The sequence below is a fragment of the Urocitellus parryii genome, chromosome 9 (genome assembly GCF_045843805.1).
Source record: "Urocitellus parryii isolate mUroPar1 chromosome 9, mUroPar1.hap1, whole genome shotgun sequence".
NCBI lineage: Eukaryota > Metazoa > Chordata > Mammalia > Rodentia > Sciuridae > Urocitellus > Urocitellus parryii.
The window spans coordinates 84,555,877-84,576,775 of record NC_135539.1 but is presented as its reverse complement, the minus strand read 5'-3'; the positions used below and the strand labels follow the sequence as shown (position 1 = coordinate 84,576,775).

The 20,899-nt window shown below is 51.8% G+C and overlaps 1 protein-coding gene across 1 annotated transcript in view; it reads left to right on the top strand.

Annotated features, from left to right (window-relative positions):
- Map3k21 (mitogen-activated protein kinase kinase kinase 21) overlaps window positions 1-12,267 on the top strand; it is a 37,569-nt gene extending 25,302 nt beyond the window's left edge. The window contains exons 6-10 of the mRNA XM_026412247.2: window positions 2,257-2,379; window positions 6,516-6,666; window positions 6,989-7,086; window positions 9,006-9,761; window positions 11,882-12,267. Coding sequence (XP_026268032.2) covers window positions 2,257-2,379; window positions 6,516-6,666; window positions 6,989-7,086; window positions 9,006-9,761; window positions 11,882-12,267 — 1,514 coding nt within the window. The remainder of the gene's footprint in view (window positions 1-2,256; window positions 2,380-6,515; window positions 6,667-6,988; window positions 7,087-9,005; window positions 9,762-11,881) is intronic.
- The last annotated feature ends 8,632 nt before the right edge of the window (window positions 12,268-20,899 follow it).

The following is a 20,899-nucleotide window of genomic DNA, read 5'->3' as shown; positions in this document are numbered from 1 at the left end:
TGTGAAAGTGGTTGATCCCCTGGAGGCTGTTGGCTGAGTGCACAGTGGACCCACCTGCAGAGCCTTTCTCAGCACCCTGGCCACGGTTCTGGCTGGGAGCAGATATCCAGAAGGAGAGCCTCATGGCAGCCGGGCACTAACAACAGGTGGAATTCCTGAGCACCGAACTGGGACAGACTTGCCCTTTCCCTGCTTCAGAAAGTCAAGGGCACCCGCGAGGCCCGGATTCTGTAGGGGAGGCCGCACTCTGAACTCGGAACATTGGGCTTGGCCTCCCGCCCGTAGCTGATCATGGTTGGCACCCTCACCGCAGCATAGTCTCATCCTTGCGTGTCCCGCTGTCCCCTTTGGTGGCCTATTGCCTCCTGTGGGAGATGTGCCTCCCGGTGGGGTAGCACGTGTGTTCAGGTCCTGCTGGAGCATGTGCATCCGGCGTCTTCTAGACTGTTCCTTCGCTGTGTGGCAGGGTGGGGTAGTTGAGGAGAATCTGAACCTACAGTACAGCATTTTAAAATGGGCACCAGGGGCTGTGACTATGGCTCGGAGGTAGAGGGCTTGCCTGGCATGCTTGAGGCCCTGGGTTCCAGCCTCAGCATCACAGAAGAGGCTGGAGGCCCACATTCCAGGTGCAGGGGTTTCTGAATCAGCTACATTTTAATCTGTAACTTTTGAATCATGAGAAGCTTTTGAAGAATTTTAAGCAGGGGACTGCCACGGTCAGTCATGCATTTTAAAAAGTGCACCTAGCCGCTGTGAGCTGGACTCGGCCCAAGAGGGTGGGAAGAGGAGAGAAGGCACTGTGCAGCCCAGGTGCAGCCTGAATGCACACAAAGTGGTCGTGGGGAGGGACTTCGAGCAGGTCACGAGCACCAGCACTGGCTGCCTTTGAGGCTGGTGGTGGGCACTCTTCACTTCTTCAGGCTCCATTTTCCATCACAGTCCTGTGAATTAGGAATAATGTTTTTTTTCCAACAATTTTTATAAGTGAATGTAGTGAGACTTAAAGAAGTTACTTTCTAAGAATTCACCTGGCTAGTAAAGGGTAGAACTGGGACACCAAGTTTGCTAACCCCAGAACTTGGATGTAAATTCTCTTCTGCAAGAATATGCAACAGAATTTATAATGTAATAATACGTAATAAATATAACGGAATTTTGTGCTTCCTGGATGTGTAGGGTCAGGGAGAAGACAGTGCCAGAACAATCTGAGATTTTGAGTGTGAGTGATTATATGGATGCCTTACCTTCCAAATTCTAACCCCACTTCATCTCAAATAACAGGTGGTCCACTAAAGTTCTTTAAGGATCGTTTCAAAAAAGGTGAATTATTCTCCTCTCGCAAATATGAAATGAGCATGTCTCAAAGATTTTACTCAATTCATTAATTAGTAAAACAACAACAACAAAACAAACAGATAAGGCTGGTTCAGTGGAATTCGAGCAGTGAGGTCTTCATGGGCAGTGCAAGGTAGGGTGTCAGGAGTGGATGGAGTGGAGCCCAGACCTTGCCAGAGCCCAGCGTGGCAGCAGGCCAGAACCTAGGGGGTGTCTTTCATGCTCTTGGGAACCAGACAAAACCTACACATTAACGCCCACCCCTGCCCAGCCGTAAAAACGGCCCTGAGAGCGGGAGATCAGATAAGCAAAGGTCCGTCTCAGCACCTCACAGACTCTGCAGAGTTCCTTTCCCTGTGCCCCCAGATTTGCTGGTTCCCCCTCTGGCCTCCCTGCCCTCTGGCCATGTTGCTCTGTCACAGAGTCCTGCAGTTGAGGCTTTTCTCTGCCCCGTCCAGCCAGGCGAGGACAGCCTGGAGAGTGTTTGTAGAGTGTGCCTCTGTCTCACTCACCACAGGGTCCTGTGAAGTGCTGGGTGCCCTTCAGGGGTGAGGGGACAGGCTCTGGGCAAGTCCTCCCTGCTCTTGGTGCATGATTTGCCAGTGATGGGCCTGGCCTCCTGCTTCACCTTTGTGTTTAACCTTCTTCAACTGCACACAGGTGACACTTGCCAGTGGATCGAGAGCTGTGTAATGACCCAGGAGCATTTCCCTGCATGTCATTGTACCTGACACAGAACCTGTCAGTCATTCTCTGGAACCCAAGTTGAGGACAGATAAACCAAAGTGAGAGACAGACTCTGAAATAGCCTTGCTGTGCTTGCTCACGGCAGTGTGTGCTTTTATTGCTATGCACAGAGGTCGTGTGGATGAAAATAACGTAACATTGTGAAATCTTGGTTCTTTGATTTGTACCCAACAGATTTCCAGCACAAGATAACCGTGCAGGCCTCGCCCAGCCTGGACAAGCGCAGGAGTCCAGAGAGCAGGAGCCGCAGCCCGCCCAGCAGCCCCGCCATGCTACCCCGGCTCCGGGCCATCCAGCGTGAGCGCCCCTCCCGTCGCTCCTCTCTTCACCCCCTCCTTTGCTTGCCTTGGATTCAGACCAAGCAGACGTGTTTTTATAGCAGGCCGCGGGCTGCTGACGGGAACAGGTGCAGCAACTATCTGGAAAACACGCTTTGGCCTCAGGCTCCTAAGGCCGGTTTCCTTCTGCTCACGATCACAGGTGACCTGTGAAGTCTGTGCAGTATGACGTGGGCAGGCTCAAGTGGAAGGTGAAGCCCTTGCTCTTGAGACATTTTGTTAATGACCACGTGCAAAATTAGTACCGGCTTGTTAGGCCGTACCTTGCTGAGTTTTTGGCTATTTCATAGTTGTAAAGGGACATCATGCCTTTGTTCTATTTGTTTATTTTATTATGATTATTTTTTTGTGCAGTGCCTCACACGTGCTAGGCAAGCATTCTGCCACTGATCCACCGTGTCAGCCTCGTTCACTTGTTTTTTAAGGGAAAAAAAAACCATTTTACTTTTGAAATTTAACTTTAGTTTTACTTTAGGTTTGACCAATCGAATGCTTCAAAGTACTGCCCGGGTTGTGGTTTTAGAGAGAGCGTCCCCTGGAGGAGCTCGGGCCTACACGAACTTCTTTGTGTGCTGCGAGCTTCGTTTAGACCCTGGGTCACAGTTGGTAGAGTGGGACGAATAAGATCATTGATTTATTTTTTTCCCCGAAGGCAAGTCCTCACAGACCCCACAAATAGGCTTCTCGAGGACACAGTGGGTGATGAGTGTGTCAGTGGACTAAGGCCATTACCACGCTTCTCATCCACCCACAGCCTCTCTCCTTTGTCCACTAAGCTCCGTCCTCTTGTCTTATCCTCCTTATTTGGGGAGAAAAAAGTCCATAAGAAAATTTCTAGCTCTGAACTCCCATTTTTTTTCCTTTTTGTTAATGAATCCTTTTTCCTTTTTGTTAATAAAATCCCTGGTGAGCGGCAGGGATTTTAATTTTTTTTGTAAGCTCCTGGACCATCTCCTCATAATGCACCATTGTTTTCCTGTAAATGGTTTGTTCTTCTGAGAAGGCTTTTTTTTTTTTTTTTTTGATAAGGATCTTTTTTAAAGCTGTGTTTTGTATCTTGCTTGGGCCTGGGCAGTCAGGGCTTAACTGGAGGAAGGAGAAGGTCGTTGGCCCTCCTCCTCTGCCCTCTCCCCTCTGCCCTCTCCCCTCTGCCCTCTCTCCTCTGCCCTCTCTTCGTCCTCCACCCTTGGGAGCGCCCACTCTCGGACATGGGGAAGTGGCACTGGGCAGCCTGACGGCACCCAAAATTTGTCCTGGATGAAGGAGATACTTTAGGGATTTCAAACGACTTCCTTCCTGTACGGTGGGTACGAGGCCAGCTCAGAGCAGGCAACCCCCAGTGCTCAGTCTAAGCTACGAGCCATTCTGATCCAGCATTCTTAGTGAGATTGGCTCTAGTGGGGGCCGTGGGCCATGGTCCTCCCAGCTCAGCATGGCCATCTTCGTCCTGCCCCGGCTGCTGCACAGCCGCTCTTGTTGTCCCCACCCCAGCCCTGCTCCCTAGAGGTCCTGTGTTCTCACGGTGCTTGGCATGGAGGGTAGTAGGGTGTGGGTGGACTTTGGCACAGATTCTAGCCTTGGCCCTGCCCCTGAGACGTGGGTCGAGTTCCCTTAACTCTTCAGCCCCGTGATGCTGTTCTGTAAGCTGAGGGTGACGGTGGCCTGGGAGTACCTGATGCATAAAGGCTCCGTGTGTGCTGAGCGTTGCCCTCCCATCTTGCTTCCTGCTGCCCTGTCACCACCACCGGGGCTCTTCCTGGCTTGCCCTCCCTTCTTCTGCCTTTCCCAGCCTTGGCCTGTGTTCACTGTGGAAATGCGGCCTCTGGTAGGTGCTTGGGGTACAGATAGACACACTCGGCCGAGGGGCCTGGGCTGCCTCTGCCTGCAGAGGGTCATCGATGTCCTCTGGCTCCGTTTCCCTTGACATGTGGGTGGACTTGAGTGAGAAACATTCGTTGTGCAAGAGCCGTTATGAACTTACTTTGCCAGCAGGAGTCTGAAGCAGAAGGAAGGGTGTTACAGTGGGAGGTAGCAGGGGTCAGTTCACCACTCGAGCAAGAGAGAGCTCCGACCAGATGCGACTTAAGAGACACCCAGGGAAAGGCCTCAGCACAAGCTCGACTTGGGCACAAAGGCAGTTTTCTGGCATGGTACAGAGAATGGTCGCTGGCAAGCTGCACCAGTGATTGTGCAGAATCACTGTCACTCACTGTCACCCCCGCTGGCTCACCTAGTGACCGGCATTGCCGTGTGAGACCATGTTAGGGCCCACTTCACTTTGAGAATGAGAAACGCTAAATTCCCTCATTCTGGAGATCTCAGCTTTCAGGTGCAGACTCAGGTCGAAGGCTCAAAGCCAGGGCAGAACGCACCTGCTCCCTGTCAGACAGTCAGAGCTTCCTGTCTGTGGTATCTGCTGCCCTGTCCACCCTTGGCCTGTGTCCCGGTGACAGTGTCAGGAGGGATGGTAAACTTCAAGCCTGAGTCTTTCCAAGGAGTGGCTGCAAGCTGGAGATGCCAGGAGCGCCCTTGACTCCCCGCCCCGCTCACCAACCTGCAGGACAAACAGAAACCGGGCAGCTCTGCTGACTGAGGCAGAAATACCACACCCAAACCTCCAACAGCAGAGACCTGGGGGCCCATCCGATGGCAGTAGCAGCCCATGTCCCCTGGCACCTGCTGTATTTAAGCAATATTTCAGCGGCTCCTTGCTGAGTTAACCCACTTAATGCTTAGCCCAGTCCCTGGGTGGGTGTCGGTGCGATCCCCAGCCAAGGTGCAGGCAGGACCTGACCTAAGTAGGGAGTGACGTAGCAAGCCTCTATTCAGACCGCAGAGTTCCATAAAGGCTTATTTTGTGGGGACTGAGAATTGGACCCAGGGGCCCTTAGCCTCTGAGTCACATCTCTAGCCCTTTTTGTATGTTTCATTTAGAGACAGGATCTTGCTAAGTTGCCTAGGGCCTCACTAAGTTGCTGAGGCTGGTGTTGAACTCAATAGTCCTCCTGCCTCAGCCTCCCCAGCCCTAGCCACTGGGATTACAGGTGTGGCCACCACGCCCAGCTCAGAAAATGTTTAGACAGCGGAAAAAACAGGAGTGCATCAAGAGAGGAAGGAGAGGGGGATGGGAGGAGGAGGAGGATGACAAGAAACCAAGGACGGTCGGGCTCTCTGCATGTGTCTGTGCCCATGTTTTAAAATTTGGAAAAGAATGGGAACATGGAAGCCACAAGGCATCTCACCCAATGCCTCTGGTTTTTAAACAAGAAGGAAGTGACCTGCCCTGTTCTGTGGCAGCCTCCCCCCAGAGGCGAGCCCCAGCAGGAGCTTGCTATATTCACCCCCCTGCTGCGTGTGCATGTATGTGTGTGTGTGTGTGTTTGGTCTGATGCTGTGTATGAGCGTGGGGTCGTGGCGACCATCCCGCTCTCCACGGCCCAGGACTTCCTACAGGTGTCCTTCCTGCTCGGCTGTTGGACGTACCTGGTGTTTCAGGGCTGCTTTTCTCCCTGGGGCTGATCATTTCCCCAGTGGTTTCCAAATCCCCCCGAAGGCAGGGGGCCCAGGAGGAAGCAGATCAGCAAAGTAGGGGCACCAGCCTGCTCAGACCCTGCGAGGCGGGAGTGAAGACAGGACAAGGACCCTGAGTATTTCCAGACTGTACAGGGCACCTGTAGCCAACTCGATCGCTCCTGAAAAATCAGGTTAAGCTACAATTTTAAAGCATGTGTTTTGTGTTTCAAGCTTAAAATTTAGATTTTTTTTTTTTTAATATTGGGGTATTAAGTTTATTTTAAGTTAAATGTTCAGTCTGGCTCCTGCTTCAGAAGTTAAAATGCACACCTCGCTGTCTCAGAACATCAGATGGATGAATCCAATCTCTGCTGTTAATTTTCATCAAATTTTCCGTTAATTCTGCCCACTTCCCTTGCTGTTTTTCTGATTAGAAAAGTGAATTTTCCTTGGACCGGATGAGATGTATCTGCTCTTTTTTGTTTTCGTATTTTGAGTCGGATGGTCTGGTGGCTGACAGGTGGTGCATGTGGAAAAGAATGGGAACATTAGCTGTCGCTAATGATGATACTCTTTGTTTAGTGACTTCAGACGAGAGCAATAAAACGTGGGGCAGGAACGCAGCCTTTCAGCAAGGAGAATTTGAAGATGTTGGAAGGAATTTCAAGAGAAAGGGTTGCACGTGGGGACCAAACTCAGTTCAAATGCAAGAAAGAACCGATGTCAGAGAGAGGTAGGTGTGTGGAGCCTGCAGGGTTTGGGGTGCACTCTGAGGGCTGTGCGGTGGGGCCAGCCCAGGCTGTTGGCTGGACTCGGCTTCCAGAAAGCAGCCAGCATGAGAGCCACTAGCTTCAAGTGAAGACTCAGTTCAGTGGCTAAAAGTCCCTGACCTGTTTCTGTCTTGTTTTAAGGTGTGTGTACTTAGTTAGCTTTTGTTCAAAGCTCAAGGGTGAAACGCACTTCCCCTGTACCTTTGAAGCTTTGGCTGAAGCTAGGTACCCAAACCTGGTGTGTCCTATGGTCCTGTTACGTGACACGCAGTCTGTCTCTTGCAGGATCAGGCCTCTCTCGGATGGAAACAGCCCTTGGTCGTTTCACTTAATAAAAAGTCAGAAATCCACGCCGTTGGCTTCGTTATTTGCGGACCAGCCAGGTAATGGTATTGCCGGGAGTGGTTAGCTTGGGTTTTGACTCCATGGGGAGGCTTTTCCCACCCAGTCCTTATGAAGAAGTCAGTAGGTTCAGATGGAATTTGGGGGATTTATAATTCTTGATCTTTATGGGAAAATTCACTGCCACACTTGACTACGTAGACCCAATTAATTTAGGATAGGAGGTGGCAAAATGAACATGTTGTTCTGACAGTTCTGTTGAGAGGAAGGGCTGACGTGAAACTGAAGAGAGATGGGAATCATTGGAAAACCTCAAGGGCGCCAGTTAGCCAGTGGGCCCCGCACTTGACAGCGTCAGGAGGCTCAAGGTTCCGAGTGTGATGGAGACATGAACAGTGTTTCTCCGGTGTCTTCCGGGGGGTCTGTGGGCTCATTTCCCATGTCCATTCCTCCTCCTGGAGGGTTCTGCATCCAGGTGGGGCGAGGGAAGCTGTGCTGGAGGCAGGGCCTCCAGTGGAGGAGAAGAGGACACCTGCATCCCGGGTCGTCCTGCTTATAAAGCACACTGCAGGTGCCGGAGGAGGAGGTGCTGGAGAAGCTAGAGGCTGTGTCATGGACGCTTCAGGAGCCCAATGGCAGGGTTTCCATTGCGTCAGCCGCTGGTGAACACATGTGGGGGAGCAGTTCTAGCCTCCTCTGCAGCTAGTGTAAGTTCTGGGGACCTCTAGGCTCCCCGGCCTTCGGGGGTGTCATCCCCTACTGCCCACTCTTTGACTCGGCCTGTCTCAGCACAGACTACTGGTTCCACCCCCAGGACTCTGCTTCACTGGTCTGGGATGGGCCAGGAATTTGCCTGTCCTCAATTCCCAGGGGCTGCTGGGGTCCAGGGGACACGTTGAGAACCACTGGCCTCTATGTGACGCTCTTCTTTATTATTATTATTTTTATTTGTTATTTATAGATACACCTGACAATAGGGTGTATTTTGACATATTGTGCACACATAGAATAGGTGTACGTTGTTCCAAGTATGGTTCCATTATTGTGGTTGTGTGTGTTGTGGAGTTCCACTGGTCATGTTTTCAAACATAAGGAGACCAAAGATGTGCGATCCATGTTCTCTTTTCTGTTCCCATCCCCTCTCCCTTCCCTTCATTCCCTTTGTCTAGTCCAATGAACTTCTCATCTTCCCCTCGTTGTGAGAAGGCATCCACATATCAGAGAATAGTCTCCCTGTGGTTTGGGGGCCTAGCTTATTTTACTAAGCATGATAGTCTCCAGTACCATCCAATTACGGGCCAATGCCATAATTTCATTCTTGATGGCTGATTAATAGTCCAGTGTGTATGAATGTCACATTTTCTTTATCCATTCATCTGTTGTAGGGCACCTAGGTTGGTCCCATGGCTTGGCTCTTATGAGCTGAGCTGCTGTAAACATTGAAACATCTGCATGTGCAATGGTCTTGCCCACAAGATGTACTGTAGAGGCGGGACTTCATGCTTATACGGGGCATGACACAGAGTGGGCGGTAGGTGATGACACCCCCGAAGGCCAGGAAGCCTGGAGGTCCCCAGAACTTACACTTGCTGCAGAGGAGGCTAGAACTGCTACCACACATGTGCTCACATGTGACTAGCATTCTGCGTGTGCACATGTGTGCATTTTGTAGCTCCGAGACTTTCTTTCCAGGATGGTGTCTGTCAGGAAGCTGAGGAGAGAGGCTTTCTGGAGGGTAGGGGAACAGCAGGGGCTTTCCTTCTGTCCCATCTCTGGGGAGCTGAACTGCAGGACTTGGAGTCTGTCTTCAGAGTGCTAGATGGGTCCCCGCCCTCCGGAAGGACTCCGTGTGCATTGGGTTAGGATGTTTACCGGGAGGTTCGAGCTGTGCTTTACATCACAGTTTCACTGATCTCTGCTGCAACGGTGCCACATTGTCAGTGTTTGTGCTTTTGTTTAGGGTCCTGTGAGGAGCCAGCCCCTTCCCCTGGCGGGTCCGAACGCAGAAGACCAAAGCCAGTGAAGGTGCCCGGACAGGCCTGCGTTGACCTGCCTCTTTGGAAAGATGGTCAGAAAGAGAAGCTGGCGGAGGCTGAGGGCCAAGAGGAGGGGCCCCCGGCCAGCCCTACCACGGGCTCCTCTCGGGTGACACCTGTGGCCAGTCTGCCTGGACCACCCCAGAGAAGGAAAACAGACACGGCCTTGTACAGGTGCACAGCGCTGCTGGCCTCGGTGGCTTTGGGGCTGGATGTCAGGGACCTTGGTAGAGCGCAGGCTGCTGAAGAACTGCTGCCCAGGGAGGAGAAGAAGAAGCGAGAGGGGCCCCTGCAGTGGGCCACCAGGTCCCGCGCAAGTGTCAGCCCACCCCCCAGGCTGCCGAGCCCCTCCGACCCACCAACAGGCACTCCAGGCCCTCCCTCCACGCCCTCTCCGGCCACCAGGTGCTGGCTGCAGACAGACAGCTGTAAGCCACCCGAGGGCAGCACACGTGTGCCAGGGGACCCCGAGGTGCCTACTCCGGATTTCTCTCCATCGACTCCGGGCTGCAGCTGTGTGCCTAGCCCCATGCCAAGGGCTGAGGCTGGTCACACTGTGCTGCATGGCCCTTCTCCTTCCCTCCGGGAGCAGACATGTGGGGACATGCCTTGTTCCCCAGAAGACAGAGCACAGCGCAGCGGACGACCTGCATCTGGGGAGAGAGCTTCTCAGACCCCAAGTAGGTTGCCTTAGATGGGGACCAAGCGTAAAGCTCCACGGAGAGGTGGCACTGTCTTCTCTGCTCTCTCCCTGGAGATTGCATTTAGTAATTGACTGCTGTTTACGTGGACCTCTACCTTTGTCCTTCTCTTACATTTAATTTACTCTAACTAGTTTGGGTTCTGGGGAGGTGTCCTTAAATTCAGTGACCGAGGACAGAGCGTGGGCAGGGAAGGCGAGCCTCTGGCGTTATTGAAGATGGCAGCCGGGGACGCAGTGGGGCCAGAATTGGTGGCAGTTGCCGCGTCCTGCGTCGGGGCTGCCCTGCTCCGTTCCTGCTGGGGGGAGGGTGGCGGGCACCTCTGTGTGCCAGGCTGCATGACGAGGCGCAGGCCATGGGCACACCCAGGAGGCCACGTGCCCACCGTGGCTGGGTTGGCCCTGAAGAGCTGCCTCCTGCTGCACACGCTGACTTCGCCCAGTGCTCCCACACGGCTGCCACCACCCAGGAGTCCTTGTCCTTCCTCCTTCCCGGCCCAGGACACTAGTCACGTGGGATGGGGGCCCACCTTGGTGGCCTTGTTGTGACTTCATCACCTCTGTAGAAACCCTGTCCACCTGGTCCTGAGGTCCTCAGAGTTGGGTCTGCAGTGTGTGGATTTTAGGGGACGTTCTGCTGTGCAGCAGGGCACCCAGTGACACACAGTGCGCCACAGGCCACCGTGAGGCCCGTGCCCAGGTGTGGACGCTGCCGAAGGAAAGTCGATTTCCATAGGTTTTCCTGGTGCAGAGGTGTCCCCTGACATCACAGTAGCACTTGCAGATGACAAAGCCTCTGACCCAAGTGGCTTCACCTTGAGGGGACTCTGTGGACATGACATCAGCACAGAGGCAAGGGGTCAAAACTTGTGGGAAAGCAGTGGTGCCTGGGACCCTGTAGCCACCCGGAATTCCAGCCCTGGGTCCCCTGCTGCACTGTGCCTGCCCCCTATCCTGTCCGCCTGTGAAACTTGACCAGTGCTCACATGATCAGATGGTGCAGGTTTGAGCAGAGGGGCCATCCCCTCTGAGACCCCTGGGGGTGGTCACTCTCCAGTCCTTTGAGGACACTGGTTACTTGGGAAGAGCAGGTAACTTGGAGGCATAGGACTGAGGCTCAAGGTTCAGTTACGTGTCTGTATGTGGCAGCCGTGATCCTGGGAAAACCGTGGCCCACGTCCTCGTTTGGAAGCCTTCAAGATCCCGTAGTATCAGTTAGTGCAGAAACTGGACTCAAGCTTGCTGTGTGATGGTGGGCAAGTCACCTGACCATCCTGGGTCTGCTTTCTTTCAGTCAAATGTTCATCAGCATCAGGTGAATTGATCTGTGAGTCAGTGAGTGTTGGTCTTTTATGGTTGCACAAGTCAGAATCCCAGCACAGTGATCCTATGAGAAGTCATCCTTGGTCTTGCTGGACGCCAGTCACCTGGTGCTTCAGTACCAACAAGAGAAGTTGTGGGGGGCAGTGGCTGGGGTTGTGGCTCAGCGGTAGAGCGCTTGCCTTGCACGTGCGCGACCCTGGGTTTGATCCTCAGCACCATAGAGATAAGTAAGTGAAATAAAGGTATTGTGTCAAACTACAACTAAAAACTAAATATTAAAAAAAAAAAAGTGGGACCTGACCACCTTCGTATTCTTGTCAGTTTTTCCAAATCCCAACCTAAAACTGAAGTTTAACGATGTCACCCATTGTTTCTGAATGTCCCACATTTTTTAGTCTCCTGCGTTTTGAAATCCACCCTGTTCAGAAATTCGGTGGCAGCGGCCGCTGGCCAGAACGCCTCAGGGTTCCTTTGCTCCCTGACACACGGGATTTCCATGTGTTGGTGCTCTTCCTAATCTTGGGGTACTTTATCCCCAAAAGGAATTGCATCCTGACGTGTGGAGGGTCTGCGTGGAGGGTCTGTGTGCTGCTGTCTGCTCTTGGTTGTGCTGAAGCTCCTGGCGAGGGGTCTTACTTGGGAAGAGCAGGTAACTTGGAGGCACAGGACTGAGGCTCAAGGTTCAGTTGCGTGTCTGCGTGTGGCAGCTGTGATTTCTTTGAGTGTGGCTGTCTCTGTCTTTCTAATCGCCTGTGTCTTGGCTCTCCTCATTGGCAGGTGCTCCCGGGGCCTCTGAACTGCCACCTCCGGCCTCCCCTGGCCCTGCTTGCGACTCACCAAGCAAGGTCCCTCCTGAGCAGCACCCAGCTGTCATGGTCATGCCTCTGCCGCCCCCTGCTTCCTCAAGAAGCCCATCCGATGTGCCACAGGCTGTCCCACAGAGGTCAGGGTTCCTTCCTGTGTGGGTGGCTGATGGTGGCCACACAGGACCAGGCCCCACCTGCCTTCTTGGTGCCCAGGACAGAACTAGGTTCCAGGCACCATCCTTGCTGGACACTGATAGGGAAGGGCCGACCAGGGAGGGCGTGGTGCCCTTGTGCGGTATGCAGAGCGTGGCTCGCCCGCCGGCCGTCTGCGCCCTGGAGAGGAAGTTTCTGACCTAGTGCCACTGCTGTTCTGGCGTTTGCCCCAAGACCCTGTCTACACCTTTGTGTTGTGTCCAGCTGCTATCCTCGAAGCTGTGGCCTGGATACTCTGTGACAGAATCACAGCTGGAACGTGCTGGTGCTCGAGTGAGGCTGGCCTGTGGACGGTCCTCTGCGGCGGCCTCTGCCCTCTTCGGCAGCTGTGGATGGGTATCCAGGAGCAGCGACCTTTTCATTCTCCAGTGGAGTGTTGAAAATGCCAGTCACACATGCCCACTGTGCTCACAGATGTTACCTGTCATAAACATTCACGTCACAGGGCTCCAGGTTTCTGTTAGCCCAGGGTCATCCCAGCCCATGTACCCTAACCCCTGCCAACACAGGAGGGATGGTGGTGCTGGAATGTGAGCCCTGTGACCTCACTCCACCTGTGCTTACATGTATGATCTTACAGTCATAAAATTGACCACCGGGTTACGGGCACAGGAGTGGCTCAGCAGGAGCTCATGGATTTGCCTAAGCTTCTCATCTCTTCTGTCCCAGGATTGTCATATAGAAGACAGTAGATATTAAAGTCTTTTCATAGAATGAAAAACTAAACTGTAGACATTGCTTGGTATTTCATTTTAAATTGTGCTTCAGTCAAGGGACAACCTTGCAGGGGCTAATCGGCCCCAGGGTAGGGCCAGTGGAGGAAGCTGGGAGCTCCATTCAAAGCCACTCTGCAGGAAAATTTGAAGCCATTATTTCTTCAAATATTTTTCCCAGCTACGTTTTCTCTCTCACATTTTGGAGTGCATACTAGGCCCAGCATTTCTCGGGAACTGTCTTGCTGTTCATTCATTCTTTTCCCATAATCTGTATTGATCTTTCTTCAAATACCCTGACTTTCTTTCCCCTGGAGACAGGTCTCACTACATTGCCCAGGCTGGCTTTGAATTCCTGGGCACACAAGCCGTCCATCCAGCTCTCTGATGCTTCTTTAGTTCAAATTTACTGTCCAGCCCTGTGGTCAGATATTCATTTTGACTAGTCTGTTTTCTACTCTGTGACTTTATTTTCCATAATGTTTACCTCTCTGTTGATGTTCTTTATTTGATGAGGTGGCAACATCTGCCTCCCTTTGCCTCTTTAAAAACATTTTCCTTTCGTTCACAGAACACTTTTACAATAGCAGTCTCAAAGGCTTTGTGAAGCCTGAAAGTTGGGTCCTTTCTCAGGCCATTTCTGTTTCTCTGGTGCATGGGTCATGTTTCCCTGTTTCTTTGTGTTTCGTGCTTTTTGTTGGAATCTGGATATTTAAGGTGCTGGTTGCGGCAGCTGTGCACACCTCACCACCCCCCCTCCAGGTCTCATTTTGCTGTATCTGCTTGTTTGTTGAGCTATCTACTAGTCTGCCAAGGTGGAGCCTGCTTCCTCCAAGGTGTGAGGCCTTTGTGTCAGTAAGCTCTGACTTGGCCAGGCACACTAGGTCTGGGATGACATGGTGCAATGTGGCTCTTCTTTCCTGGTCTTGCTATGTTGCCCAGGTTGGCCTTGAGCTCTGTGCTCAAGTGATTCTCCTGCCTCAGGCTGGCTAGTAGCTGAGACCACAGGTGCATGCCATCACACCTGGCTCTCTGCTTCTAGTTCACATTTACCCTCAAGCCCCTCCAGTCAAGTTCATCTGTTAATCAGTGTGCTCCCTTGGCCTCATACCCCTAGTCAGCCTCTAATAGTGCTGGGTAATTGCCCTGTTATTTTCATTATGTCCTGGGGCACAAGGTACACATAGCCTGTTCCAGTTCATTTCAAGCAGATGTAGTTTGGGGGCCAGGCTTTCAGGCTTCTTCGGACCTAGGAGGACCCTGCTGAGCTGTCCCTGCTGATACTGCCTGATAAGCCCACAGGTCTGGTCTAAGTCGTAGCTTCAGTGTAGAGGAGCCCTGGTCTTGAGAGTGCTCATAGGCTGGACCGTCACATGTGGTTTCAGATAAGATCAGTTCCTTCAGTCCGAGCTTTGGAGCTCTCTGTTCCCCAATGGGCCTTTTTTTTTTTTTTTTTTGAGTCATACACTGGGTGCTTGACCAGCAGCGACTCTGTTCAGGCTTCTTCCAGAGTGGCTCCCCTACTCTGCAGGTGGCTCCTGGGGAAGCATGGACCTGGTATTGCACTGGTAGGCCTCCTGCCGCTGAGTGGGAGGGAGGGAGCCTTTGACCACTGGTCACACTCACCAGGAGTTTTGTTTTCTGCTTGTGCCCCCACTGAAGTGCCACCTCCTGTGACCAGGTGCTGAGATGAGGGGGAGTTCTGACTTTTGTCCTGGAGTAGAGTTCCCGCCAAACAGAGCTGAGTGGGGAACAGGGAAGGGAGCAGGCCACAGCCCCAATGTGAGGCTCTCATTCTCTCAGCAAGATAGTCAGTTTTTTTGGGAAAAAAAAAAAAAAGATTTCTTTGGGGCTGAGGCTGTAGCTGATGGGCAGAGCACTTGCCTAGAACAAGTGAGGCACTGGGTTCGATCCTCAGCACCACATAGAAATCAAACAAATAAAATAAAAGGATGCAGTCCATCTACAACTACAAAAAAATATATATTTAAAAAAAAAAGAATTCTTCATTTGCTGAATGCCCCAAGGACAGTTTCTAGGGGTCAGCATGTCCCCCAGAGAGCTTTTACTTGCTTCTCAGGGAAGATGGCGCCCCGCACACAGCCATTTCATGCATTGCTCCTGTCTTGCCAGGCTTGCATTAGCTTCTTTTTGAAACTTTGTCTTCTGTTGGCTCAGGAAGCACCACACACCTGATCCACGTTTTAAAAATTTTTATTCCAGGGCTGTCGATGCGTTTCCCTGTCCAGCCCGTGTTTCTCCATGTGTTTCTCCTACTGCTGACTCTTTGCCTCCTTGTGGGTGGCAAGGGACAACTCAGCCTGGACACTGCTGAGATGAAACTCCTCCCCTTGTCCTTAGTAAGAGCTACTGGCTCCTAGCGGCCAGAGGCTGGATGAGCCGTTGTTGGGGGCAACATCGAGAGCCCTGGGTATCCTAAGGGCCGTTCCATAACCACCTGTGGAATGATTAAGTGAATTATTCTTATTTCACAAATGAAGAGACTCCATCTCAGAGAGATCAGATAAAGTGCTGGATTTGAATCCAGCCTGCTTCTAACCCTCTAATCTGTTTTAATCCTTTTTCTTTTTGATTTTTTTCTTAGTTATATTTGAACACAAAACCTTTATTTTGTTTATTTATTTTTATGTGGTGCTGAGGATCGAACCCAGAGCTAGGCCAGCACTCTTCTGCTGAGCCACAACCCCATCCCTGTTTAAATCATTTTAAAGCACAGGGAAAAAAGTTTGGTAGATATAAGTTGGTTTTCAGTAAATGCTATTGCTAATGTGCTCATTAAAGAACAGTTAAGAAAATAGTGTAGACTACAACTGGGATGTGGAGGACTTTGAGTACCAGCCTAAGCTTTGGCACTGTATTTTGTATTAAAAAGGAGCAAATACAGGTTTTCATTTGGAGTGCCTATTAGGTTCTCCAGCAAACAGAACAAAATGAGATATGTGTCTATAGAGGAGGTACCTAGGAAACTGGCTCAGGCGACTGTGAAAGTGCCAGGTGTGAGGTTGGCAGGGCGGGCAGTTGGGCTGTAGATCCAGGGAGGAGCGGATATCACAGCTCCAGTCCAAAGGCCTTGTGGTCAGGTGCAGTGGTACACACCTGTAATCCCAGCAGCTCAGGAGGCTGAGGCAGGAGGATCATGAGTTCAAAGCCAGCCTCCACAACTTACCAAGGCCCTGTCTCAATGAAATAGAAAAGGGCTGGGGATATAGCTCAGTGGTTGGGGATATAGCTCAGTGATTAAGTGCCCCTGGGTTCAATCCCTGGTACAAGGGGGGAAAAAAGGGTCATATGGAGACCTTGAAGTCCAAGGTCAAGGTTTCAGCAGGGTTGGTTCCTCTCGAGGCCTCTTTTCAGCTTGCAAATTCTCCCTGTGTCCCTGCCTGACCCCTCTGTGTGTCTGTGTCCAAATGTCCTCACCTTCCAGGACATCAGCATGCCAAATGAGTTTGCCTTGGCCTTTCTTTAGCTTGCTCACCTCTGTAAAGATTCCTCTCTAGCCACAGTCACATCCTGAGGTGCTTGGGGTCACCCCTCTGCATCTGCTTTGGGGACACAAGAGGGCTGTGCTCAACTTGGCAGGGATTGTCGAGCAGATCAGAGAGGGAGGAGGATGGTCCCTGAGGACAGGATGCCGCCAGCTGTCACAGCAGGAAGGTAGAGAAGGGGCATCTACAAGAGGACACCACAGAGGGAAAGAGCAGGGCTCTCCTTTGGGAGACCTGGGAGACCGTGGCCACACCAGGAAGTGAAATGCAGAGGCGACAGGTGCGAGGGAGAGCCAGGACCTGGCTTTGGAAGGCTCTTTGGTGTTCTGAGGGATGTCAGATTCCAGAGACACCCACAGGATCTCTAAGAAAAAGTAAGAAGAGCCGGAGGGCGGGTGTGCAAAGGGGAGGGACAAGTGGCCCAGGGGAAGACCCAGAGAGCCGAAGGCAGGGACAATCACACGGCACTCCCAACCCCAGGTAAGCACCTCTGAGTGGCCATTCTCAAAGCCATGGGCTCTCCTTGCCTCTAACCAGATGTGGGAAGGGAATCCAACGTTCATGCATTTTACTAACAGCTGTGGCCATGCTGAGTGGCACTTGCCTCCAGAACCCAGGCGGGCGACATCAACCCAGAACTGTGACCCAGGCCACGACACGGTATCTCCCCCCGTACTTTCCTACAGTGTGAGAAGAGCACAGGGCACGCACCATGTTTGAAGCCACTTATTCCTAAAACCAGAGAGTAGGAATGACGTGTTTGATGCTGGCCCCCTGGCCATGCTGACTGGTCTGCAGGGCCCGGCAGCCATCTGGCCTCTTGCTGCTCCTGCAGATGGCCAGGAGACCCCCGCCATGGTGCCCTTCTCCTCCTGGTTTGGGCCCAGCCCAGCAGGATTGGCTTGAGCAGGGAGAGCCCTGTGGCACGGCTATAGGTAGAGCCAAAGCCCAGGCTCTTGATAAGGATCCTCAGGCACAACCCTCTCACCTCAGAGGTAGAGGAATCGTGGACACTTCTGATGTGTCTTTCCAAATGTTTCCGCTCTGTGCATCAGGCAGGGTTTCCACAGGAAACCCACATGGACCTTCCCTGCCTGAGTCTGTATGGAAATGTATTACTTATTTGAAAAAGAGATTCTAGGATAGCTCAAAATGTGACCTGGTGACCCTTGGCTGTGTCAGAACCTAGGGACAGTTAAAGGGATCTGTCCTGTTGCTTAACAGGTGTTAAACTTTTGGTAGGCCACGCCCTCTTCTCTAAACAGGCATTCATAAGTGCGATGGTTCCAGCCCTGGAGGTGGGAATAACCCACTCTCATCCTCCACCCGCTCTGCACTCTGCCTGCTCCAGAACGGGAGGCCTGGGGACCGTTTCCGCTGGGCTTCCACATACTGGCCACCAGATGGCGCCATGTGCACGTCTTTTCACACACAGAGGCCTCAGATTTTAAAATCAGGCAAATTTCACACCTTGGAAGAAAAGGTAAAAACGGTAGATGTGATTTGGAAAGAGGAGGGGAGACAGAAAATGTTTTTTCTATAACGGTCACACAGCAACAAGGAGATCTTAATACATAGGTCTGTTCCAAACAGACAAGGAAAACAACACCCAGCACACTCAACAGTGCACTTAGACGCAACCCATGAACTTACACCTACAACACACACATGCTTATGTACAAAACATACATGTTAACACACATCACACCCTGAACAGAAAACAGCACACACCATACCAGGCCTGGAAAGTGAGGGTGCAGCCTACAGGGATGACATTGAAGGGTCCTCACCAGTGACATGCCTGGGTCTCCAGTCATCAGCTCTGACTTACAGGAAGTACAGAGAGGAATTCAAGCAGCATTTGAGATTTGCCAAGATAACAGAAGAGTGACAGAATTGGAGAGTACACTAATATTCAACATGGTTTATATTAATCAATCTCCACTAAACCACTGGGGCAGGCCACATCCTCTATGGTGGTGGAGGAAGGGGGAGGACTAACCGACTCCTTATCTCCGCCCCTCCCCCACCTTCCTTCCTTCCCTCCTAAAATCACTTAGTGGCTGTCTGTTGGGACCAGGGCCTGCCTGACCCACGCTGAACCGCTCAGCTTCATCCCCAGTCCTTTTTAATTGATTTTGACACTGGGTCACATTAAGTAACTCAGAGTGGCCTCCAAATGGGGCTCCTACTTGACTCAGCCTCCAGAGTAGCTGGCAGGACAGGTGTGCACCACCTTACCTGGCTGCATATATGTGCTCCTATGTGTGTGTGTGGGGGGGGGTGTGTTACTCTGTGCATATGTGTATGTGTTTGTCACACTGTGGGTGTGTAGGTGTGTGGGTGTTGTTCTGAGTGTGTGTGTGTGAACGGTGCTGGGGAACACCCCAGGGCCTTGTGTGCGCCACACAAGCTCTGTTCTGAAGGGACATATCCCCTCCATGATGTCAGAACCTCGTGACCTGACCACCTGCTCCAGGTCCCACCTCTCCGTACTGTGGTACTGGGGTCCAGCTTTCGATTGGGGCATGGGAGGAGCGCACACTCTCAAACTACCAGAGATTGGGGCCGAGGGTCTTGGTCACCAGCAAAGGGGCCCCATTCTCTGGGTTGATCTGAAGGACTGGACAGGGACTCACCACTGGATGGAGACAGAGAGAGCTCTGGCAAAGGCAAATTCATGAAAACTGTAAAAACTAGCCCTGCTGGGGCTGACGTGGTGGCTCAGTGGTAGGGCACCTGCCTCTCATGTGCCAGGCGCTGGGTTCCATTCTCAGCACCAAATATAAATAAATAAAACAGAGGTCCATTGACAACTCAAAAAAAAAAAAAAAAAACAAGAAAGAAACTGGTGCTGCTTTGGTGTCCCCACGTTTAAGGAAGAGAATGCAGGCAGCCCATCCCTCCAATTGTTAGTGGGCGTTATTGAACAGAGGCACACACATGGGCCACTGTGTCACCAGGAACCACGGGGGTGGGGGGATGGGGTGGAGCTGCCTAGCAGCTGTGATCACTTTCACTTGAGTTTCACTTGGTGGGTCTCCGTTCATGCCAACGTCCATGTAACCTGACAAAGGCTGCTCGGCTCCTTAGTGTAATCGCCCTGTGATTCCCTCCGTGTCATGTGGGATTTCATGTTTGTAAAACCAAAGCACGGCACTACCTTTCTTCTTTTAAGGTCGGGAGCGGTGTGGGCCGTAAGTGTGTTGATTTTATTTTGGGATGCCTGTCCCTGGGGTGGACTGGAAATCAAACCCTTAAGGTAGTAGAGTTCTATGATCACACTCCCTTCAAATCAAAAGTAATTGAGAGGTGCAGGGGTTATATAAGTCACCTTTTAGTTGTGGCATTTGTTCATGACCCTCCCTACTCTGCACTTTGAAGGGGAAGTTTGAGCAGAATAACATTATTGGTGTTCTCTGTGTGAGCATTCCAAGAGAAGTGGCTCTCAAACATGGAAAACCACAGGGAAAACGGCAAAATCGCATCCCCAGGAAGACTCCCACTCGCATTAGGGCCTGCACTTCCCAGCTTGCTCTTCTTGCCTCAGCAGGTAGGTAGAGGGACAGAAGAGAGGCTTCTGATGGCAGTCCATCCCCAAAACCTCCCCGCCCAGCAGGGTGTCCATGTGGCCCATGGTCTTCCTCTGTCTGTCCTCACACTTCTCACATTGCACTCCGCATGCTAGGGATCTTCTCTCAGCTCCTGCAGGTGTTCTGTGTCCAGATTTAGATCCAATGCCAGAGTGTCACGTGCCCTGTGCTTACTCAGTGGGTGTCCTTAAGTGAGCTTTAGAAACCCCAAAGGCCTCATTTTCTTAATCTACAAAAACAACAACAACAACAAAAAACAGTCCATGGCCTACATAGTAGAAGAGGATGGGTCAGCAAATGCACGCAAAGCTGCATGTAGCTCCTGACTTGTAGTGGACCCTGGTGAGATGTGTGATAACCATCGCTGCCCGTTTTTCTGCTGACGTCAGATCTTGCCATCAGGCGGGCTGCTGTGCACGGGGAGTCCTTGGTCACGGATGCATTGGTTCTCAAAACCTATTTGAAACATCTCTCTGTAAGGCTCAGAAGGGAACCACACCTGACTTTCTGGGCACCGACTTCTTGGAGCGTGTGACTTCAAGAAGTGCCCACTGTACCTCTTCGGTATCACTGTAGCACACCTGAATGTGTGTTAAATGCCACTCAGGCCAGGCGGGGGCACAGCGTGGGGTGGACTGGCCACAAGTGGTCAAGGTCTACCCCCTGGCTCTGTTCTTGAGTGTTTCCTCTGCTCACCTTTGCCCAAGTCCTCCCTGGTCTTTCCTGTCCCTTACTTTGTCTGCCAAAACGTTGTTCCAGTCTTGCTGTGAATCCTCTGTACTGTTCAAGTATAGGGACTCAAGCAGCTCAAATCAATTGCCTGGATAAAACAATAATAGTGGAAAGTTCTCTGGTGGTGACTAACCATGAACAACTGAAGTCGGGTTCTCTCCCAGCGGAGAGCCTTTTAAACTCCTATAGCACGTAGGCGAAGGCTGTGCACAAAAGTGATTATTTTCTTTGA